The sequence below is a fragment of the Vidua chalybeata genome, chromosome 1 (assembly GCF_026979565.1).
Source record: "Vidua chalybeata isolate OUT-0048 chromosome 1, bVidCha1 merged haplotype, whole genome shotgun sequence".
Classification (NCBI taxonomy): Eukaryota; Metazoa; Chordata; class Aves; order Passeriformes; family Viduidae; genus Vidua; species Vidua chalybeata.
In genome coordinates, this window is record NC_071530.1 from 29,281,509 (window position 1) to 29,303,559 (window position 22,051).

At 35.3% G+C, this 22,051-nt stretch overlaps 1 protein-coding gene across 1 annotated transcript in view; it reads right to left on the minus strand.

Moving 5' to 3' along the window:
* Window positions 1–22,051, minus strand: part of CRPPA (CDP-L-ribitol pyrophosphorylase A) — a 105,075-nt gene that overhangs the window by 25,475 nt on the left and 57,549 nt on the right. The window contains exon 9 of the mRNA XM_053966297.1: window positions 18,092–18,220. Within this exon, the coding sequence (XP_053822272.1) occupies window positions 18,092–18,220 (129 nt within the window). The remainder of the gene's footprint in view (window positions 1–18,091; window positions 18,221–22,051) is intronic.

A 22,051-nucleotide genomic window follows, 5' to 3' on the forward strand; every position in this document is an offset into this window, starting at 1 on the left:
ACAAATCTTTGGTTTCCAAAGAGCAGATATATCAGATGGATACTTAGTGAAGCACTTTATCATCCTTTTGTCTGTCAGACATGGCAATACCTGGTGGCAGAAGCAATGACATGCATCTCCTTTATGAGCCTCATATATGGAGTCAGCCCTTTCTGTTCATCTTTGTTTCTGCTTTGAGTCTTCCTGTCCTTAGTTACACTAAAGTGCCACCATAAAGCCATCAGGAGTTCCCTCCCTCTCCTACTCTTCCATCTGTAGTAGATACTCCATGAGAATACCCCAGATGAACAGACTTCATGGAGCCACTTGAGTCTGAGGAAAGAATGTTTTCTAGGAGTCTCTAGCACCACTGCTGCTTTGACTCTAGTCTGGTACCAGCTGGAGGCACCAGAATCTCTGGATGAGACTGCATCATCTGGGACACGGATAAAGCATACAGCATATGCAGAACTTCAAGATGCAGAGGCTTACAGTCAAAGCCTTCTGCTATGAGTTGGCATTGTGATTTCACCATGCTCATAATAAATTTCAGGTGCCTATAATTTTTTTTCAGTCACAGTAGGCAAAGATATAATCAAGACTGCTGGAGGCACTTTTCAAACCATATTTTTTGAAGGTGTATACAGAACTCTATATAGAGAACACCTTTCCTCACATGAAGCAGTATGACATGATCAAACCTAGAGATGTTCACATTACTCATGAAAACTCCGGTGGAACTGGTACTGGCGGGACAGTGACCACTGACAGTGATGTCAACAGCAAAGACTATGAGGTTTTATTAGTCTATAGTATGAGCAGAATATTTTAGTAGTATATTTCACATGGAGCAATACAATATAGTATGGTTCCACACAGAGGTTCCCTTTGTTATACTAGTGCTACAACTTAACAAAAACCCAAAAAAAAAAAAAAAAAAAAAAAAAAAAAAAAGGCAAAACACCATTAACATACTTAATATTTATCAGCTATGCTAAGATACTACTACACTAATACCAGAGGATTACTTTGGGAAGATCCACCTGGGGCTGCTCCTTCTATACTGCTCAAGTATTGACACAGCCTGAAAACATTTCTAATCTGACAACCTAAAGCAGCAATGAATAACTAATAGGCTTCTCCAAAGCCTGTTCTGGTAAATCACAGTATAAAACTAGAATTTTACAGTTAAAATGTCCAGAAAGTATCTACAAGTCTTAGAAGTTTCTTATTCTTGCAAGTTTAGCAAATCTGTGTATTTATTTTGGGGGTTAAATTTTACTTTGCAATTCTAAAGGAATAAAGGGCCCTACCACTGCTTTATGTCACTTTTATAATCTTACTTTAAAATACTATCATCACTAATAATAAACTTTCCATTGTCTTTCAAAGTGAAAGTTTTATTTTGCTAATGTTAATTTTTATAGCATTATCAACCAGTCTTCAAGAACAGTGGGGTTTTGTTTTGTTTTTTTTTTTCAATAGGATATACCAGCATCACTGCAGAGCTCAGTTAATTGACACTGAAATTATTTTTCCCTCAGCATCTCAGACAATAATTGGGTCTCTATTGAACATCTTCATCAGTCATTAAGGAAAGCTTTTTAACATGCATATGGAGGGAAATATGATGAGTAGTCTGGCATAATTATTTTCATAATTGAGTAGTTGTTATGAATTCCATTTTTGTAAATAGAAACATAAAATTAGGAAATTTACACAACCTTCCTGTCCAAACTCTTGCTCCTGAGCTACCCACAATCATGATATTGAAAAACTGAAGTACCATTACTATGTCAACATGGACCATAACACTAACACAACCCTGCTTCTCACAAACCAGACATGCAGACAAACCCTCAATTCTCCTCGAACTCACAGGTTCCAGGCTTCTACCCAGCCTACTTTAAATTCAGCTTCCTTGAATATAATTAACCAAACCCCACATTGTTTATAAACATATAAAAATACTAGAATGAGGTATCAAAATAAATTCTGAAATACTGCATAATTAATTTGCATGCTACTTATTTTAAAATAAGTGTTTTTCTTAAACACTATAATTGTGGAATATCAAAGCAATGAAATAAATCAAAATTTTACAAGGTAAAAAAAACAGGCAAAACAAAACAGAAACCAAACCCCCACTATTCAGCCTTAAAGCTCAGAGTGAAGTAGAATCTTTTCTCTATTCCAAGCTTATGATGGAGAATTCCTCACCACTTTTTCTTTCTCTCAAATCTGATCCTGTATGTTCATTCCTCCCAGATCTTCTTACAAAAGATGACAGAGACACTGAGATCTGTATCTCCAGATCTGGCCAGACACAGCATTCCCTAGAATGTGTTCCCCCACACAGAGCATAGCATCAGTGGTCGTGTCATCAATCACAGATGCAGAGAAATGAATATAAATGTGCTTATTTCTAAACCTGATAGCTTGTTCATACTTGAAAAGAGATAAATCACTCCACAAGTATCTCATAAATAACGTTCACTTACAATGAAAGCATTAATAATTGCAATAGTATGTATGAAGATCTACGCAGAAGGCTACTCACCTATCACAGGGTGTGGAAAGAAAAAACTAATAGCATGAACAGTTCAAAAACTCTGAGACACAATGGACTTAAAAGACATAAAATGCTGTGGGGAGGAAAATGTGGAGTCACACAAGAAACTTGTGAAGTAAAGCTGTGAATCCATACGCATTCCACTCCTCCGCAGATACTGGCCTGGGGCTACTATACGTCTGAAAGAGGGTGTCTGTGTGGAGATTTACGAATTAACTGCACTTCATTTTCAAAAACTGCTATTCATCATCACATGGTGTTTTCAACAAGGGCAGTTGAGCTAAAATGCTTCAGCTGAAGCCACTAAGTATTTGCTAACTTGATACTGATGTCAATTCCAGGGTGGAGAAAAGCACAGAAATTAAGGATCGTGGTACTCCAATTTCACATGAATTTTGCAGAGAACACTATTTTCTGACTTTTACAACTCCTTGCTGCTACTTGAATTTTTGCTACAGCTCACTCTGCCTCTTTGCTTACACTAAAAACATTGCATCCTAGTTTCTTCTCTACCAAAAGATGCTGATAATCTCTAGAAAGTGAGAAAGATGGAATAGCAAGAACATGATCTGCATCACTGGTACTTTTATTTATATCTGACTGATTGAGCAAAAAAGAACAGTTTTGTAGTTGCTCCCACTTTAGCACTTTAGCCTTCTCTATGCCATGATGAACAGATACTGTTCATCAATACAATAGCTTGCCATGTTTCAATATAGGGCACATTTCTAACTCCTGGTAGTTTGTACTGCATTTGTAACATCCTGCATGGATGAGCATGTTTAGGAATGTCTTGGTTTAAAATAAACATTAGAAACTTGAGTAATAAATATATAATCATCATCTGGATAAAGATGCCTAAAATCCTACTGCCTCTGACTATAATTATAGTAATAAAAGTATTGTTGACTGATGAAGAGATGCACTATTTATGCTGCAGGGATTGCACTTTTTTTATACTGAGTTAAAAATCCAGTCTGCATTATAAAACTTCATTGGTATATAAAATAATTACTCATTGGTACATAAAATAACTCACCTCTGGACTGCAGTGATTAATACTTCTGGCTTTCTCCTCCTGTATTATCTTTTTACTATGATCTATATTATTGCCATGATAATAAACACATCAGTTCAAGACAATATTTGGTCTTTACTGGATAAAACATGTTTATGTAAAATGTATGCTCATTGTCCTAAATCACATCTTCAAGATATCTTCATATGTAGTAAAATATTGTCTCAGTAGATTAGAGCAAATATTTCCAAACATGCCTACAAAGCACAACCCTCAGAAACCTCTTATCTTATTTTAATATCATATCTTTAATCTTATTTTGCTCCCTATATCCCTAGAGTGAATATTAAAAAGAAGACCTATTTTACAGTTGCCAAGTGGGGATACATCATCTGAACTGCAAATTTAAATTTAAATGCTTTAGATCTTCTAGAAAGATTAAAAACGTGAGTGGTATTTTCATCTATATTTATGAAGTACGTATTGATAGAGTTTCCAAATTCTGTCAGTAGGAGTGGAAGAGCCTTCCCTCATTCAGAGATGATGTGGTTATTGCAATGTTTTTCCTGTTCTCAGTGGAAGAGTTGTGGACCATGGTCTACATTCAATTGAGCCAGCTTATAATTGATTTTACATTAGATGCCTTTTTGAGAAAATAGAGAGGAAATAAACGGTTCACTGTATCAGTTTTTAATTTTAAAATACAAAGGTTAACACAAGTGTCAGAACTCAAATAATTAAGGAATTTCTCTGCAGACTATTTCAGGATATTTTTGCATAAAGCATTTTAATAGCATATGATTATTCACTTTTCATCCCACAAGACCCATTGGGAACAGCACTAACAAGTGTGGCAAACTACCAAGACTGGTAAAATGATCATGGACTCCACTGTCTACTCCACCCATGCCATAAAAAGCCAAGTTCATTGCTACTTCCCTGCTCCCAGTCTTTTTTATTTCTCTCTCCTGCAATGTTCCCTCCTGTCTTGCCTTTTTCCTCCCCCCTCCAATAAAATGTCTCTTTACCCCTTATTCTCTCTTCTTGACAAGAGGTACCCAAGCTGAGGGTAGTTAGGAATACATGAAAACCGTGTTGCAACTAAAACACATTATACACCACCACCAAATAGAAGCAATGAGCTGCAGTGTGTTCCCTGGGGGAAAAAAAAAAAAAGGGAAAAAATGACAAAGCCTGTGTGAGGTCTGTTCAAAGTCTTTTGGGAAAGGGCAGCCATAAAGAAAGCTGAAACCCATGGACAATAATCCATGATGAACACAGAGGAATGTCTGCAAATTTCACAGCTGTAGCTTTCACTAGCATCAACAGTGTATGTATAAGAGAGAAGGTTTATAGAGCTGAATCACTTGGCTAAATCTGGATCAATCATCAAATCATATAATATCCTCAGTTGGAAGGGTCCAGACAAGGTTCACTGAGTCCAAATCACAGGACAACCCCCAAAATTACATCATGTGCTTGAAAGCATTGTCTCACAAGCAAAGAGTAAAAAATGTTCCTAATATTATGTTGGCTCTCCCTACCAGGAGCTTACCTTCCTCAGCAAAGAAAAGTGGGAAAGAACAATTTAAAATTAAATTCAATTAATTGACTTAGCTTCCAATCCCACCTTGGCTCATTGCTCAGACTGGACAGAATCTCCAGTAGCAGGAACTCTATCAAGGATCCCTGTGAAGGGACAGAAGCTAGGACACTATAGTGGCTGCATAGAAGGAGGTGTTCATCAGATACATAAGAAAGTATGCCTAATGCATATACAGCCAAGATATTGCTCACTTTTCACAAAGCATAATGTTAGGATAGGATATAAGTATTTTTAAGTAAGTGAACAAATCACATAGCTCAAAACACACTGCATAGAGTAAATCCACCTTCATCTGCTAAGAAAACTATACAAATAATAACATTCCTTTCTTAACTAGAGAACCACCTCTATGCATAGCCAAGAGAGTTTTTCCAAATGTTACCAAAAAAAGGCATTCTATTTTTAAGAGGAAAGCTTTTGTTCAGCTTTACATTCATCTTGTACTTAACATGATTACCAAATAAAGTCAAATCCTACAGATAACATGAATTTAGAGAAAACTCAGTTTATAAGGATATCAAGTTACAGTGCTTACTAAAGCTTGTAGAAATAATAGTCATGCTGCTATGGATGATAAAATCACAGAAACAAGAAGAGCCATTGGACTAATGGCTAATACCACAGAAGTGTACTAGCTTAACCCAATACCAAAGTACACGATCATAGGACCCCAGCATGGTTTGGGTGGGAGGCACCTCCAGAGGTCATCCAATCCAACCCCCCTGCAATGAGTCGGGATGTCTTCAACTAGATCAGATTGCTCAGAGCCCTGTCCAACCTGACTGTGAACGATTCGGGGTTCTGGGCAACCTGTGCCAGTGTTTTATCAGCCCTAGTGAAAAAAACTTTTTTATTTAATCTAAAAAAACTCTCCTTCAGTTAAAAACCATTAAAGTTTCTAGTGCTTCTCTGTAATAACATCACTTTTGCCTGTACACTTGAATGTCTGTATTCTTTGGCTGTAAAACATCAGCAAGGAGACATAGTTGCTACATTATCAGGATACAGAGGACTTTTTCTGCAGAACACTTGCCCTAGGATTAAAATTAAACTTGTTGCTGCACTTCAGTATGGAAACAACGTCAAGAGCCATGTGCAAAACCATTCCATTTCATACTAAACTGATGCTGCCTCAAATGATTTGGCAATGTTTTAGGGTGGACACGGAGTATGATTCCCATTTTTGCACAATTTGGTGCAAGCTTATACTATACATTAGCACTCCAAGGTCCTCTGACCAATATTCCCATCCCAAGTGAATCTGATCCTTCACATCCTTAATTATACTGGCAAGTACTCTTTTAAACACAGCTGTACTGCTTCTAGCAAAATGGAATATTGATACAGAATCTTTGGGAAAAAAAAAAGCCAAAGCCAATCCTTGATAGTTTCACCAATGCTTCACGGTTTTTAAGAAAAACTTCTTGTTTTAAAATAAGTTTCCCACTCTCTTTTTCTGTAAAGAAAAAGTTATCTTAGCTCTGCCCTGTTGTAGCACTTTAGCACATGTCAGTTTGTGGTGGTCTTTGATTTGAGGCAAGAATGAACATTATTTTCAAAAGGCAACATGAAGGGGACATTTTCAAAAGGCAACACATTCTTGACTTACAAAAAAAAAAAAAAGAAGTGTTACTGTGATTTGAGTAGCTGCTTTTCAATAATAACCCTGAACATTTCTATACGTCTCTGTGTTCAAAAGGATGTTGCTCATGTCCCCCTTAACCAAGAATATGTAGGTGGTAATTAGGCATGGAGCCAGTGAGTCTCCAAGCAATTGTAATATCAATTAGTACTAAATATGCCCTTGTCAAATAGGAGAGAATGGCCTAATTCATACCGTAAAGAATTAGAAAAGAAAAAATATACAGAGTTAATTACATAACAATGTTTGCCAAGCAATGAATAGCTGAAAGAGATGGGTATATAAGACAAACACATTTCAGATGAGCTTTATCAAGTCACGTAGGCAAGATTGATAAAGTTACTAAAACCAATACAGAAGGAAGGCAAAGAAAACAATGTCTGCTTAAAGGAATAATCTTGTATGTAGAATGAAGAAGTCGGATGATGATTTTTTCTGTCACTTAATTCCTATTTTTCTATACATGAAGAAAAAGCAACATTATTAGCCACTCGTTCAGCACTGACGTTGAAATCCATCTCTTTTAGAAACATACGAGTTTCAAGCTCTTACAGACATGGCTACAAGGAGTTGCTGGCACATGAAACCACACTCGCCCTTCCACTAGAAACACAAACCCTGTTAACAACAAAAGCAGCAGCACAGCTGACAAAACAGCCAACCTACCTTTGCTATTGCTGTGACTGACACACAACCTGTCTATGAAAACTTTCAGCGGCTGTTTTCTTACACCACTACATCTCATCCTCACTCTCACTCTTGGGATGAACTATTTCGGCAAAGAGATTATATTGTTTAGGGTAGAAAGAGAGGATTTTTCCAATTCATGCCTGAAAAAAGTGATGCGGCAAGGTAACTTGTACCAAAACTTCCATCAGTCAGATAAGGAGTTAAGGAAGATGAGGAAATCATCTCTGTTCACTAGGCCAACTATTCAGTAAGCTCTTGAAAGATCATAATTAACATTTGTTGGATGATTCTAGGCTGTAAAATGCAGTAAAATTTTCTCTATCATGAGGGGTAAAAACCTAAACAAACTGCAAACAAGCTTTAGTAGAAAGTTAAAAAGCTAAGAGGCTACATCTATAGATAACTGTAACCTTGTCCAAAATTTCTATTTATTGCAAAATTTATGTAAAATCTAAAAATTCAACATGCCAATAAGAGCTACTAGTAAGTTAATCAACAAAATTTTACATCAACTGGATGTAGATTCTTGGTTAGTAACAGCTAACTACTTAAAATTGGGTTTGGAGTAAACTTTAGGAAGTGGAATTTTGACATACAAACAAACATGATTAATGGAACTTCAGAGTGCAGTAAATCACCCCAAAACATTTTGAAACTCTATAAACAAAGCAGATTCATCTTCTCTCCAAAAGATTTAGAAACAGTACATGCAGAAAACATATACTTGCATAAAAAATAACTCTTCACTTCAGAGGAAAAGGCACATGCTGTCCCTTTTGACACCATCACCTATTTTCGTTTATGAACTCTGTGAGCTTGTAAACATAGTTACGCCATAATTCCATGGAAGAATCTCTGTGCCTTGAACATAGCAAGAATAAAGCACATTTTGAGGACAAAAATCAAAAGCTTAACTATGGAACTGGTATCTGACCTAGTTAAAGGAAAGTTCTGAACCCATTTTACTTCATTTTGAATAATGAAAGACCTCACAGGAAAAACATCTGAAATTGCACAGTTCTGGGAGCAAGTCACCATAAAAGTTGGTGTGTAGTGAGCCTTACAAAGCATACTTCATTATACTGCTGCTGTTTAAGTAGAAATCACACATTATCTCCATCTTTCCTACAATTTGCTACAATTTTGCCTACAAAATTCAACACCTGGTCTCCTCAATTTAAGCACAGAACACTGGAATTAAATAAACAAAGGAAAAACACTTGAGCCCATAGCTGCATAAGAATGGAAAGACTGAGTCAAGGAAAAAGTTGAAGGCAGAGGTTCTGCCAAAAATGTGCATTCATGCTGCTGCCAGTACCACACAGGTTGAATAAAAATCAAATGTAAACAATCCTCTTTTTTAAAAGATTCTGCTGGGTAGAAACTTCAAAGTGCGAAACAGTTATAAATCAAGATGATTTATATAAGTACATTGCAAAGTAATGGGCCATGATGCTCAATAGAAAATATGACCTCTGACCTGGTGGGAAAGTACACTGTAAGGCTTGCAATATGGTTAAAATATTAGTTAGGAGGATGAATAAAAATTGGCTTAGGAAAGCAGCTCCTCAAAGAATGCTTTAAAATCAAATTTAATGAGTTCAGACTGAAAATGCTGGAAAATCTATAATGGTGACTTTTATTCAATCCAAGTATTTGGCTGGAAAATAACTTCCAGGATATACTTCACAACAAAGTAGTGATGAACATCACTACCCAGTGGAGGTTTCCTATGATCTTTCTATGACTTCTGTTAAGCCTCAATCCATGCATTTCCATGTCTTAAGAGAACAGTTTAATCTAACTTCAAACGCTCTGCATCTCATAGTCTTGAGATATGAACATATTTTCATATTCAGATGTTCCAAAACATATTTAGATGAAAGCCAGCTGAAATGTTTAGAAACTTAACATTGGTGAGATGAAGTTGCCATGAGATTTGCTCCTGTTATCTTTGAATGTTAAAAAACAAATAGCCCTCAGGAACCACAAGCCAGCACCAGAATGCATTGTGATTGTTCTGACCTTATCACTAATGAAGAGAAGCACCAGGTTCCTAGCGGTATGCATCGTCTCTAGTTTAAAAATTGCCTTAGCAGGCACAACAGCCTGGTAATAATTTCCAATTTAAACCAAGAAAAATCTGAAAATATACAGGAACTATAGAAGAGAAAGGTGTAACTCTGTACCAGAAAATTTAACAAACAATTAAATACTCAATAGTAATAGCAGAGAGCAAGTTAAGATGACGATAAAGTCAATATGTCTTTGTTTTTAAGTTTGAATGTGCATTCTCACTGTATTTCTTCAAAAGAGTGGGTGATTGAATTTACTGGGATTTCCAAAACTTTCATCAAAATTCCTCCCTAAAGGTTTTTAAGAAAACTAAGGTTCCAGGGCATAAGACAGAAGACCTGCCAGGGATAAATCCTTCCCCAAAGGCTAAGTAGAGTGGGTAGGAGAAAATGCTTAGTCTTCAGAACAGAATCCACATTGTTCAGGTGGAATTTGTTATAGGATCTATGTTGTTCAACACATTCATAAAATAATTGGAAAAAATAGTAAGGAATAATATGAGTTTCCTTATATACTAAGCCCATTAGGGTAACGGCTGACTGGCATGGAACCCAGGAATGCAAAACAATTAATCTGTATTTCAAATTGTAAACTATGAGGTCTCAGCAGACCAGAAGCAAGCCCCAGTGCTTAGGACACTACTTTGCTCTCTTTCTTTGTTTTCCAGTCTATGTAGTTGTTCATTAGGGGACACAGTGGAGGCTAAAAGTTTACATGGCTCTCAGAAGACAAGAGCATGGAACAGAAACTCATCAGGGCTAATACTTCCACAGAAAACCTCTCTGGCTCAGGAAATACTTAAGTTAGCAATTACTGAGTGTAAGGAGAAAATTTAGGGGTGTCATATATGCCTGCCCTGACCTGATTCTCTCCTGGGGATTTCCTTACAGCTACTGTTGGACACAAGACAATGATCTAGATAAACTTCTGATCTGGTCCATTATGGCTATCTTTGATGCTGACATATTGCAGCATAATAAATCCCACTGCAGCGAAACCCAAACCTGGGATGTATCAGGACAGATATTTCCAGAGAAGATGGGTGACAAATCTGAAATAGGTCCAAGTGCACAAAGCAGCTACTAGGATAGACAGGGTATCACTGGGATCTGATGGCTGTGCACACTGGAGCATTTTTCATTCTTGACATTATTGGGCCTTTGCCATGTGTAATATCACATTTTTAAATACTTCAGCACTGGATATGATCCATAATGGATGACTTTCACTGAACAATCGGACACAAGCAACAAATAAGACTTGGGGCTTAGTGTCTCAAATACATACAGAAACCCCAACCACAGGTCTTCCAGCCCTTCTAAAGAAATATCTCGAAGTTAGCCTGAGGCTGGATTACTTGACTCCTGCTAGTATATAGCAGGAGAGGATGAAAGAGGAAATTAATACTCCCAATTTAGATTTGATGGTTACTGCCTCTGCTGCACAAATTTTAGGAATTACCACACTGTAAGAGTCTGCAGAATAGTTACAGCCACTAAAATGTACAGTTTGAAGGGAATTTTTGTGTTGAAATGGCTGAAGAAGTTGCTAAACCTTCCTGATCCAATATAGTGATGAAAATGTGCTACAACCTTTGCTTACTTTTGCTATAAAACTAAACTTTGCATTGAAACTGGAAAAAGTTATCTGAAGAATTTCAGCCATATTTTTGATTGAAAAAGTGCACTCAAAATATAAAAGCTCATTAGGAAACTAACACAACAGCAAGCTGTTAACATTTTCAAAATGCCTCTTAAGCTCACAGAACAATTTTAGAAAGCTTCTTTGTTACTGTTGTTTCATGTAATCAGAGCTAAGCCAGAAAAAAACAGAAGTATTCTGTACTATAGATGTTTTCGTTACCTGCTAAATGAAGCCTCTGGGGGACAGCATGGAAGCCAAGTGAGAAGATTAATTTTGGATGTCCAACTTAGACAGTAAAAGAGTATAAATATCGCTTTAAGTGAAGAATTGCAGCACTAACAACTCAAAAGTGCAACTGCCCTTAAACAGATGCAATGGACTTCAGAGGTTTCTGTCAGGCAAGCTAGCAATGGAAAGAAAAGTTAAAAGCCATTTGTTTGCAAACAAAATTTTGTGTCAAGGTCCTTTCATCTTAAATGTTTATGTTTCCATTAAGAGATAAGAGGTCAACATCAAAGATTTAATAAGAAATAAAAATCAGAATAACTCATACTATCAGATTTGAAGATGAAACTCAGATTTGATACTCATAGTATTTGTTTTTGCAAATGGTTCCAATTCAATGTTTATTTCCTATTACAATAATGTATCCAGAATAATTAAAACCAACATACTTTTCTAAGTTCCTATATTGTATATCACATATTTTCCTTTTCACTTGAAAGTCTGGTAGTTCACCTTAAATCCACTTGCTCCCCAAACTTCTTCATACTAAGAAGCTATTTTTAGAGGAATATGTAGTATACAATTAAAATATCCACAAAAGAAACAACTGGCAACCTTTACTGAATAACACTGTCAGAATGGCTGAACTGAGGTAAAAGAGCAAGGATGTTTAAAGGCCATTTTATGAAGTCATGACTTTTAGGATATGTCTACATGCCTTAATCACTTTGGCTGACAAGTTGATGGAAGAACTCTGATTTCTCCAATTATAAGTTCAATAGCTGAAACAAGTCTAAAAAGGTCATGTGTAAAAGGCATAAAATATTAACCTCAGTTTTCTGTGCAGCTTGTTAAACTCCCAGAACTTCTAATAGCAGAGACAAATTGAGTAACTTTCTGACCTTTCTGTGATAAAAACCTACAGTTATTTAATGAAAGCCCTAAAGGTTACCAATTATTTTTCTTAAAAGCCCATCTTCCTCAGACTAGGAATTCAGTACTGCATTGATAAATTAGTTTGTGGAAAGCTTCATTTGAGTGCTTTTAGAAGAGTTGCAAATCTGGAGGAAAATCCACTGTTTTGTTAGCTGTTTTGGCTAGAAGAAGAGGGAGACTTGAGCGGAAACAAGAGAACAACAGAGAAAGGTGTCAAGAGAAAAAGAGCAAGAAAATAAAAGAGCATGTATGCATGTATTCAAGAATAAACAATCCCAATAAAAGAATAACAATCCCAATTTTTTGATCAGTATTATCCAGTATCAAGCTTCAGGATATCTACTAAAAAGAGCAGCCAAGTAGCTGTTCTTCCCACAGTGTCACGCACCAGAGTGTTGCAAGCAAACGTGAGGTTGCAAAGTTCTGTGTTTATGACCTTTCCTGAATCCAAGCCCAAATGTTCCCCAACATTTTGGTAAAATTACAACTAATACATTTCTTAATTGACTAATGTTCCAGAGACATGCTCTTTTTTAATTTCTTGACATCCTCTGAATGGTACAAAATAGATGCAAAAGGCTAGTTTGATCAAATAGATTTCAGTTCAAAATACAAAGCCATGTTTGTAAATATTTTGCATCGTGTCAGTTCTACTTATTGCAAAATATGCATTCATGACTGATTGCGGGTAGTACTAATAATTAAGGATAAAATGTGTAAAGCCTCCATAAATATCAATTTCTGGTTTTACTGGTGAATGACTGGCTATGAGTTTGTATTAAGAAAGCTACAGATTCTGATTTTTATGAGCCTATCCATATAGAAAGTTTCAGATTGATTTGGTTTTCCTCTTTGTCCTAAACTCTGTGGAAACAAGACCACACTGGCTCATCACATAATTTGCACAATTTTCCTTGATGAAAGAGTGAATAGTCCACAGGATCAGGAAATTTAAAAGTTCAACTTCTACCTCTTGAAAATACTAAATAGTAATTACTTGGCCTTAAGGATTTCTAAGAATAAATGTAAGTTTCCATATTCATTACAATCTATTATGTCATTGCAACTGAAATTTTAAAAAATGTCATTTTAAGACAATGAGGTCTCCAGGCAGCATCCCAATCATTTTAATCAGATTGCCATCATTTGACCAATTCTATGCTGATTATTAAGTGAATTGAGAAGCATGCTGGGGTCATGTAGAGCAGAACCTATTTGTTTTTAATGAGTTTCCAAAGTTTTATTTTGTGATTTTATTTCATTTGCCCTCCAGGCTCATTATCTCACTACTGGTTGCCAAACCACCTTCTACTTTGTGGATTATCCCATTAAGGGGTGTGTTCCCTCTTTTGAGAAACATTGCCTTAATGTTTACCCATACTACTATTTTAAGGGATCTTTGATGAAAAAGAAATCATAAATGTTTACCTTTGGGGTTTACCGAGACAGACATAAAACACTTCTAGCACACTAAGTATTTCTTGAGCCATCAACCACACTGCAGATGGGCCTCTTGTCTTCAAAAAATCTTTAAGGCTACAGTAAGTGTTCAGTATGTTTGCATAAGAAATCACCCACAGTTCAGGCTCCTTTTAGTTTCAAGTAGCTTCATAGCAATTATTCTATTGCATCATTTGTCTCTTTTTAGTGTAGGTACTGTGATTTTTCTGGCTGTCAGGGAATAGTTCCTTTATCTTAACCAAATAGAAGTTTCAGAGGCAAAAGTATTTGGGCCCATCGTACCCTAGGCAAGGCTTAGCACATATTTGCTGCTCTAGCACAACATTCTGCCAGTGCTTCTCTGAAGTAGAATTATTTTAAATTAATACACTTTTATAACCAAGATATATTAATGTTACTTTCTTTTTTTGAAGCTTTCATAGTGGTTTACTATGTCCATCCAAATGTGTTTTATTTTGGATGATTACTGTTCCTTTTTAATCCCTCCAAACAGTAACAAAATCTTTACTGAAACTTACACACCAAGATTTTATTTCTGTAACCATTGCAAGCTGTTGAATTTGAACTCCCATGCTAGGAAATGCTTTTTATATTCTCTTTTAATTGTTTTATTGATTATTTTTTGTAATTCAGTCATAAGACTGTTATTACTATTAATATTTTTACAGGGAGAAGAGCAGTAAATAAAGAATTTTTTTTAACATTACTGCCGTGTTCAAGTATAACCCCATTAATTACCTAGCACATGTTTAGAGATAATAATGTGCGTGTGTGTGTGTGTGTGTGATCAATGCCCAATTTCAGTATTATTCCATTGCTCAGAACATAGAACAACAATGTGTAGCTGAGGTATCTTCCCAAATCTTGTGCCTCCAATGATATAAATCAGTAGTTTTGATATATATCCATCCCTGCATGGATGCAATGTTTTGACATTAGCTTTAACATTCTTTGGGTTTTTAGCAGTTCTTAAGTCTCCTTCTAAGTACAACTTTGTTTATTTAAGAATAGTTTGGCTTCTTTTTCTAGGTTTTCCTCCTAATATTCAGAATTTGCTTTTCTCCATTACATCCTATTGACCTGGTTATTAAAACAAAGATTCTTATTCTAATATATAATACCTTGCCAGTCATCGCTATTTTCAAGATGAACTTCTCATTAAATTAAGGAGTTGGAATTTTACTAACATTTTCATCAACACTTGCCAGTAATACCATCCATAAAAAAATGGATCTTTCTCCTTATTTTTAATTCACCTTGCTTATCAGCTATTTCCTTCAAATTATCTGAAAAATGGTCAAAAACTAATTCCCTAAGTTCAGAACTCAGATGCTGAATACTCTTTGGCCCTTCACATTTTGAATGTGCAAATCACTTCTAACTTTGCAGAACTGTTTTAGAAAAGAAAAAAAAATCATAAGTGCAGTTTAAATTAACTGTATTTTCAGGATGCAAACTAGAGATTTTATGAAGTGGATCTGTATATCAATATCAGTAATGTGGTATCCTATGCATGATGTTTATAAGACAAATAACTATTTGTGTACCAGGGACTTGTTATAGGCAAATGGAAGGTAAAAAGCAAGTCATTTACACAGCACATGAAAACCTTTTCCTTTAATTCTCCTGATTAGTTATTTGATGTATCAAATAGTCATCTTGGTGTATCAAAAGTACTTGATATCTTTTTCTAAATACCAAACAAAGACTGCATTTATGAAGTGAAAATAAAGGCTCATACTTTTTCTTAGGACTTCACACTTCTTCAATACAATGAAAACATAACTCCATGGTTCTACAAGCATTTAATTTCCACTTCTAAAACATAAAAAATGGCATATTTTCAAAATTTATTTATTTCAACAAACTTGCTTTTCTAATGCAAAATCCAAAAGCCTGCCCCCATTTTCTTTAATATCAACATATCCTTACATCCACTTAATCATATCAACCACTTAATCTACTTAATCTACTACTTAATCATATCTACATCAACCCTATTAAACATAACATAATTTCACCTGAACATTACCATGGCCATGTCTCAAATTCCCTTTTTTTAAATTAGGAAATGTGTACCTATCAACTGTCTGTGTCCGGTAGTGAAGATATAAACCTGTCAGCTAGAGGAAAGCTCCATGAAGTAACCTGTCATCACTCTTTCTCTGAAATAAACTATAGCTTTCTGGGACTTCTAGAAAGCATCTAGTGACAGAAGTTATTGCAATAATAAGCTATCCTGCATTAGCACAGGTGCTTTTTTGTGTTTCTACTTCTTCAGGACTTCCCATCATGCCTATATGAAATCCATTCCTCAAGCATGGAACTCATCTACAGGTTCATCTATTAATGGCTTATACTAGAAGTAAAATACCTTGGTGACTCTCAAATCATGATTTGGACTTAAGATTAAAAAAAAAAAAAAAAAAAATTTTTTTAAAGATGTTTTTTCATGTAAAAAATTGCTTTTGTTCACAGTCTCTTAGTCCCACCCAGACCAACAATAAATTTGGGGCTATGTAATTTCTAGAGCCATACAATAAGTCTTTCTATAGGTCTTTACATTGAAGCAATTATGTTCTAGATAGATCTGCAATCAAAAGTAAATTTGATATATATATCACATATATACAAATGATGTGTACAACCTGTTCTTTTGTTATCGATCAAAGTAGACAGCAGGAGCTCAAGACTATATTCCTCTCTCTGTGAGCAGGGACATGTTTTAAAGCCATTTTAAAACAAGACAGCTAGAAATAGTTTACTTACTTTGTGAAGTGTTTTACTCTATATACAAGACTTTCTGCATGCTAATAAGTGATGATTCTCCCTGCAATGATCTTACATAATGATTCTAGCTTTGTATTTTCAAATAATGGAGGCAGCAGTCTGCTGCAATCCTCTTATCACCACAGATCAAGAATTCCCACTCAGATCTCAACTGCTCTTATATGTGCCCATTAATATTAAAATGTCTTGTTGCCATGCACATCAAAATCCACTGAAGATTATAAAATATTTTTCTTTCTTCCTGTCAGCTTTACTAACTGTTGCTATCCACATATGTCTATTTGATTCACTTGCATATAAAATCATATATACACAATGAAGTCTAAACAGCAAAAACTGCAGTTAGACCTCAGCAATCTTTGAAGCATTACATTTTACCATGATACGGTGACTCTTAGAGCTATATTTCAATAGTTATTCAAATTATTTTTACCAAAAGAAGCCAGAATTCAGCCTGAAAAAATGGGGTTTGATAGCAGCAGAAAGAAAACTGAACAGTTGTATGTCCATCAGTGTTTTACAAACAAGAGATGAACTAATGTTATATAATAGCAATGTTCATATTGTGTTAGCATTAAAAGTCTATAAAAGTCTATAATCTATATCAGCTTATGAGCTGATAGGTATTGATACTCACAGCTCTTAATAAAGCAATAGAATTTGATGGGAAAAATCAAGTGCCTTTGGTATACCAGAAAAAGATTTAAAACTAAAGCCACATTTAATTAATTATATATAAACTCAAACACATAATTAAAAAAAAAAAAGGCAGTTAAAATTAACTAATAAAAAGCAGTTAAGATTACATTTATTCTTCTTTATTAAAGTTTCTAGCATACTTCTTCCTTCACTGTTTGCTGAGTTAAAAAGCTGAAAAACTATATCTGCACTGGAGGCAAGGCAGCCCACTCTTCTGGTTGACAGAACATGTTTCCCAGGCAAATGGTTTATTTTTAAATAGCTTTTGTGAGTACAAAGTATGTTGGAGTGCTAACTCTTTTTGCCTCCAGCTGAGGCAATTTGCTGCTATTACAGACACTGTTTCAACACCTATATGCCATGCCCTTCCTGTCACCTGAGTACCAAACTCTGTTTTGATGAGGGACATAAAATACTGCAGAACCACTGATTGAATGTACTTTCACTACTTTTCTCTTTTTCTAATGCTGAAAAAAAGCAATTTCCTAAGCAGAAAAGCAAAAAAGGTCCTGATGTTTTCATGCATTTCTAAAAAATGTTTACCATTTATTCCTCTCTAATCAAAAAGCTTACATTTTTGTTCATAACTACAGGCTTGTCTGAATTTTGAACAAGAACAGGCAAGAATCTTCCCAAAAAATCCTTTTCATGTCATATTTATTTCCCTTTGATTTTGTTTTAAATGAAGATTCTATCATTAATCATATAAATTGCAAAAGAAGATAATTTGCACACGGAAAGATAATTACATACCTTATATTGGATAACGAGACCATAAACTAAAATGTTTTTCTTTTTAGTTTCTCTTGCAAATTTCTTGATCATAGTTAGGTCTTCTATCCCAATGCTGAAAGAATTATTTTCTGGAATATTCAAGTGCACCTGCAAAAGAACAGATGAGGAAAAAACAAATCCACTTTTTCCATAGTGTGCCATTTTAGACTGATGGTTTTTAGTATCTCATTTTTATGTGTTAAGCACACATAAAAATAAAGACTAAAACAGACTTTTCTTAGACAACTTCTATTTACTACTGAATTCCACTACTTACACATTTAGGACATGAAAAATATTTTTTTCAAAGCAGAAGAAACCAATTTGCCAGAACATGTCACGCATCTTAAAAATATTTAATTGAATTTGAAAACAAACAACATTTTTTATAAGCTCTAGACTAACTTTCACAGAAGGTTTTTTTTGTTTGTTTGTGTTTTTTACTATAGAATACTATATTCTATAGTATATAGAATATAGTGTATGTATATAGTATACACTATATTCTATAGTATATATTCTATAGTATTCTATAGAGTATTATATTCTATTCCTATATATAGGACTATAGAATACATGTGTCTTTCATAAGCATCTTGAAGGTTTTCAAGACAGAACTAAATTCTTTAAAGTTTAATTGGAAATTTACTATCCTTTCAGTATAGCATATTAGTTGCCTTAATAGGGTTAATCTCAAGATAATACTTCAATTTAAAAAGCAGAAACTACCTCAAAAGAAGGTAGGGATATGAGTATCCTGAGCCCTTGGGCAGGGAAAGGCAGGTCTCATGCTGCACAAACATGGCAGGTCTCATGCTGCAGTCCATGGCAGGATCTGAACTGAGTTGAAGTGTTTGGACAACACTCTCGGGCACATGGTGTGATTTTTGAGGTGTCCTGTGCAGGGCCAGGAATTGGACTTGATGATTCTGATGGGTGCCTTCTAACCTGGCACATTCTATGATTTTCTGAATTCTCTCTTGGGTATCCTGTGCAGGGCCAAGAGTTGGACTCAATTATCATTGTGGGTCCCTTCCAATTCAGAATAGTCTGTGCTTCTGTAACTGGTATTTCCAGGGAGGTATCAACTAGCTCAATCCTTTCCCAAGTCTTATATATTCCACATTTTAATCAATTTCCCTTACAAAACTTCTATTAGCTGTAAAAATCAAAATGAAGTATGATGATTTGTACATTAAAGGTTTCAGTGCCTATTAGTAGCAAAAATACCTTTATTCCTAAAAGGAAAATTATTTCAAGTTCTCTTTGTATTTTATGTTCCATTTATACTGACAGAAAATAGGTCCTCACTCATTTTCCCTTGCAACACTTTTTTAAAAAAAGCTGTTTATTGCCTAAATGCATACTTACCAGAAACAAAGCTCTTGTCTTCTACTACACAAGCAGAGATTAATTTTCACACACACTCATTATTTTATTTTCTACCCAAAACAAGACTAAGGACTACTCATCTACAGCTATTTACAAGAAATTATAAAACGTTATTTTGAGACAACTTAACCTAGCTCCTCTTTACCATTAACCTCTTTAACAGCTTTGAAAAGAGATTTTTCTCAAACTTTGGTACTGAAATGCAAATAATTGCAACTACAGAGCTGAAGTACTAGCATTCCTTTCTTTCTAACCTTAAGCAAAGCAACAACATAAAAATCAAATTCATTCCTACCATTTACAAACATGAAAATGTATTGGTCAAAAAAGCAATGTCAGTTTAAGAATATGATTTGTCAGGTTACAGCATACTTGAAGATACTGCCTTGATGCAAACAAATAATTGCCTCAAGTTTACCTCTGTGATGCCTATTTCTCCTGTAACATTAATCTTCCCTTTTGTTCAGATACAGTAATCCAATTGCTGCTTCAGCTTACAGATGCCATGAAACAATCCAGTCAGGCACCAGGATAATGGATAGACTTTGAATCTCTGGCAACTGATAGGTGGGAATATGGAAAAAAGTCATTGTGTACAGTGCAAGCTCATCCTTTTATTGGATCAGTGCTCACTGGGCTGGTTAAACAGAGAGTCTGGCACAATAATAACACCTGTCATTTTTACAATTAAAGAAGATGACTACTGGAAGGGGAAAAAAAACCCCTTTTTTTTCTTAATTATCATGTTATCATGAAAATTGCTTTTGTCATGAAATCAAAGAATGAACAAGAACTTTCCAATTACCCAAATCCAATTGCATTAGAATGCTCCTAATTATGAGTTTAGAATGGAAGCAGTTAGCTGCTCTCCCCATTTATTCTTTCAAGTTTTACTTTTGAGAGCAGAAAAACATTTCCCTTATAGCTGGTGCCTAAGACCTATGCATTTAAGTGTCATCATACTGCTTAAAATTCTAATTCAGATTTGTCTGAAAAATATTAATATGTCCTTTTACATTGAAAGAAAGTATTATAGGATTTTTCACGAACAATTCATTCAGTTAGTATGTTTAAAAAGTATATATATAGGAAAGAATAAAGTTGAGGAAAACCTCACTCATAAGCCTTAGAGAAGAGCACACTCAACGATGAATTTAATTAAAGACTGCTGAAGGAAGTTTCTGTCCCCCATACCATCTGTAATGGGTTTTAGAGATCAGAAGTTTAAAGGACTTCAATACTTCCCAGTGATTAATACGAGACAATGATTTGTTAAGCTAATTCTTTTCACTTAAAACATACCTTCCAGATCTCCTTTTCTTCCCTTCTCATATTTCTAAAAGATAGTGTGGTACATCCACCAGATGCCCAAGTGCAATTAGGCAACATAATTTTAACAAATGCATTTCTATCAGTGTTTTAAATATTAGCATCTTTTTCTACCTAGTTATGAGATTTTCTTCCACTGTCTAATTCTTGGAAATTTCAAGTAGTTGTCAGAAACAACTGATGGATCTGGAATAGCGGGATTAAATGTATTATTTTCTCCTACAGCTATTTTAAAAGGAGTCCACCTAAATAATTTGTGCATGCTTTAGGCCATTCAAGCAAATACACTTTCATTAAAAATCGTTCTGGGTTCTACAATGACTTCAAGACCTAGTATCTCAGGGGCAAAACCCTAGTTTCAAGGGGAGATTGTGTAAGAATTACTTGCCCTTCTATTTCTTAGGAGATACCAAGACCAGAATATTTATAGCTTCAACTATTAAACCAAAGTTTTCACATTCCTAGCATCACACTCAAAAAAGTATTCAATTGGAAGTCCAGATTGGAAAGTGCTACCAATTGGGCAAAATAAGCATGCTTTTGACACCTTAGCATTTATTAGTTGATAAACAATTACAACTTTATGTTCACACTCAAAATTCAACACAGACAGAAATGTTTTTTTTATATTCTATAAAGGACTAATGAAAACATCTTCAGTCGAAAAAAGGGTATTTTGCATTTCCAGTGGCCTTGTAAATGACCAACATAATTGGAGGCATGTGGCTGCTCTCATTATGAAAGGTAGAAGTAATTTATCTTTGAAAATTCAGTAAAATAAAGTTTTACCCTGAAGTTCCCCAGAAACAGGGTCAAGAAAAAAACGTGGTCTAGAAACAAAGTGCTAAACATTGATGTTCATAGAATCACAGAAGGATCTGGACAGGCTGGATACATGGGCTGAGGCCAAGGGTATAAAGCTTGAGAGGGCAAAGTGCCAGGTCCTGAACTTGGGTCACAACAACCATATCCAGCACCACAGGCTGGGGCAGAGTGGCTGGAAAGGTGCCCAGTGGAAAAGGACCTGGGGCTGCTGGTTGGCAGTGGCTGAGCAGGAGCCAGTGTGCACTCAGGTGGCCAAGCAGGCCAATGGCATCCTGGCCTGTTTTAAAAACAGTGCAGCCATCAAGACCACACACACATAGCAAAAAGTAAAGCTAAAAGTAAAGTAATTCTGTTTCAACTGAGCATTCAAGCACAGCTCATGCTTTGCAGCAT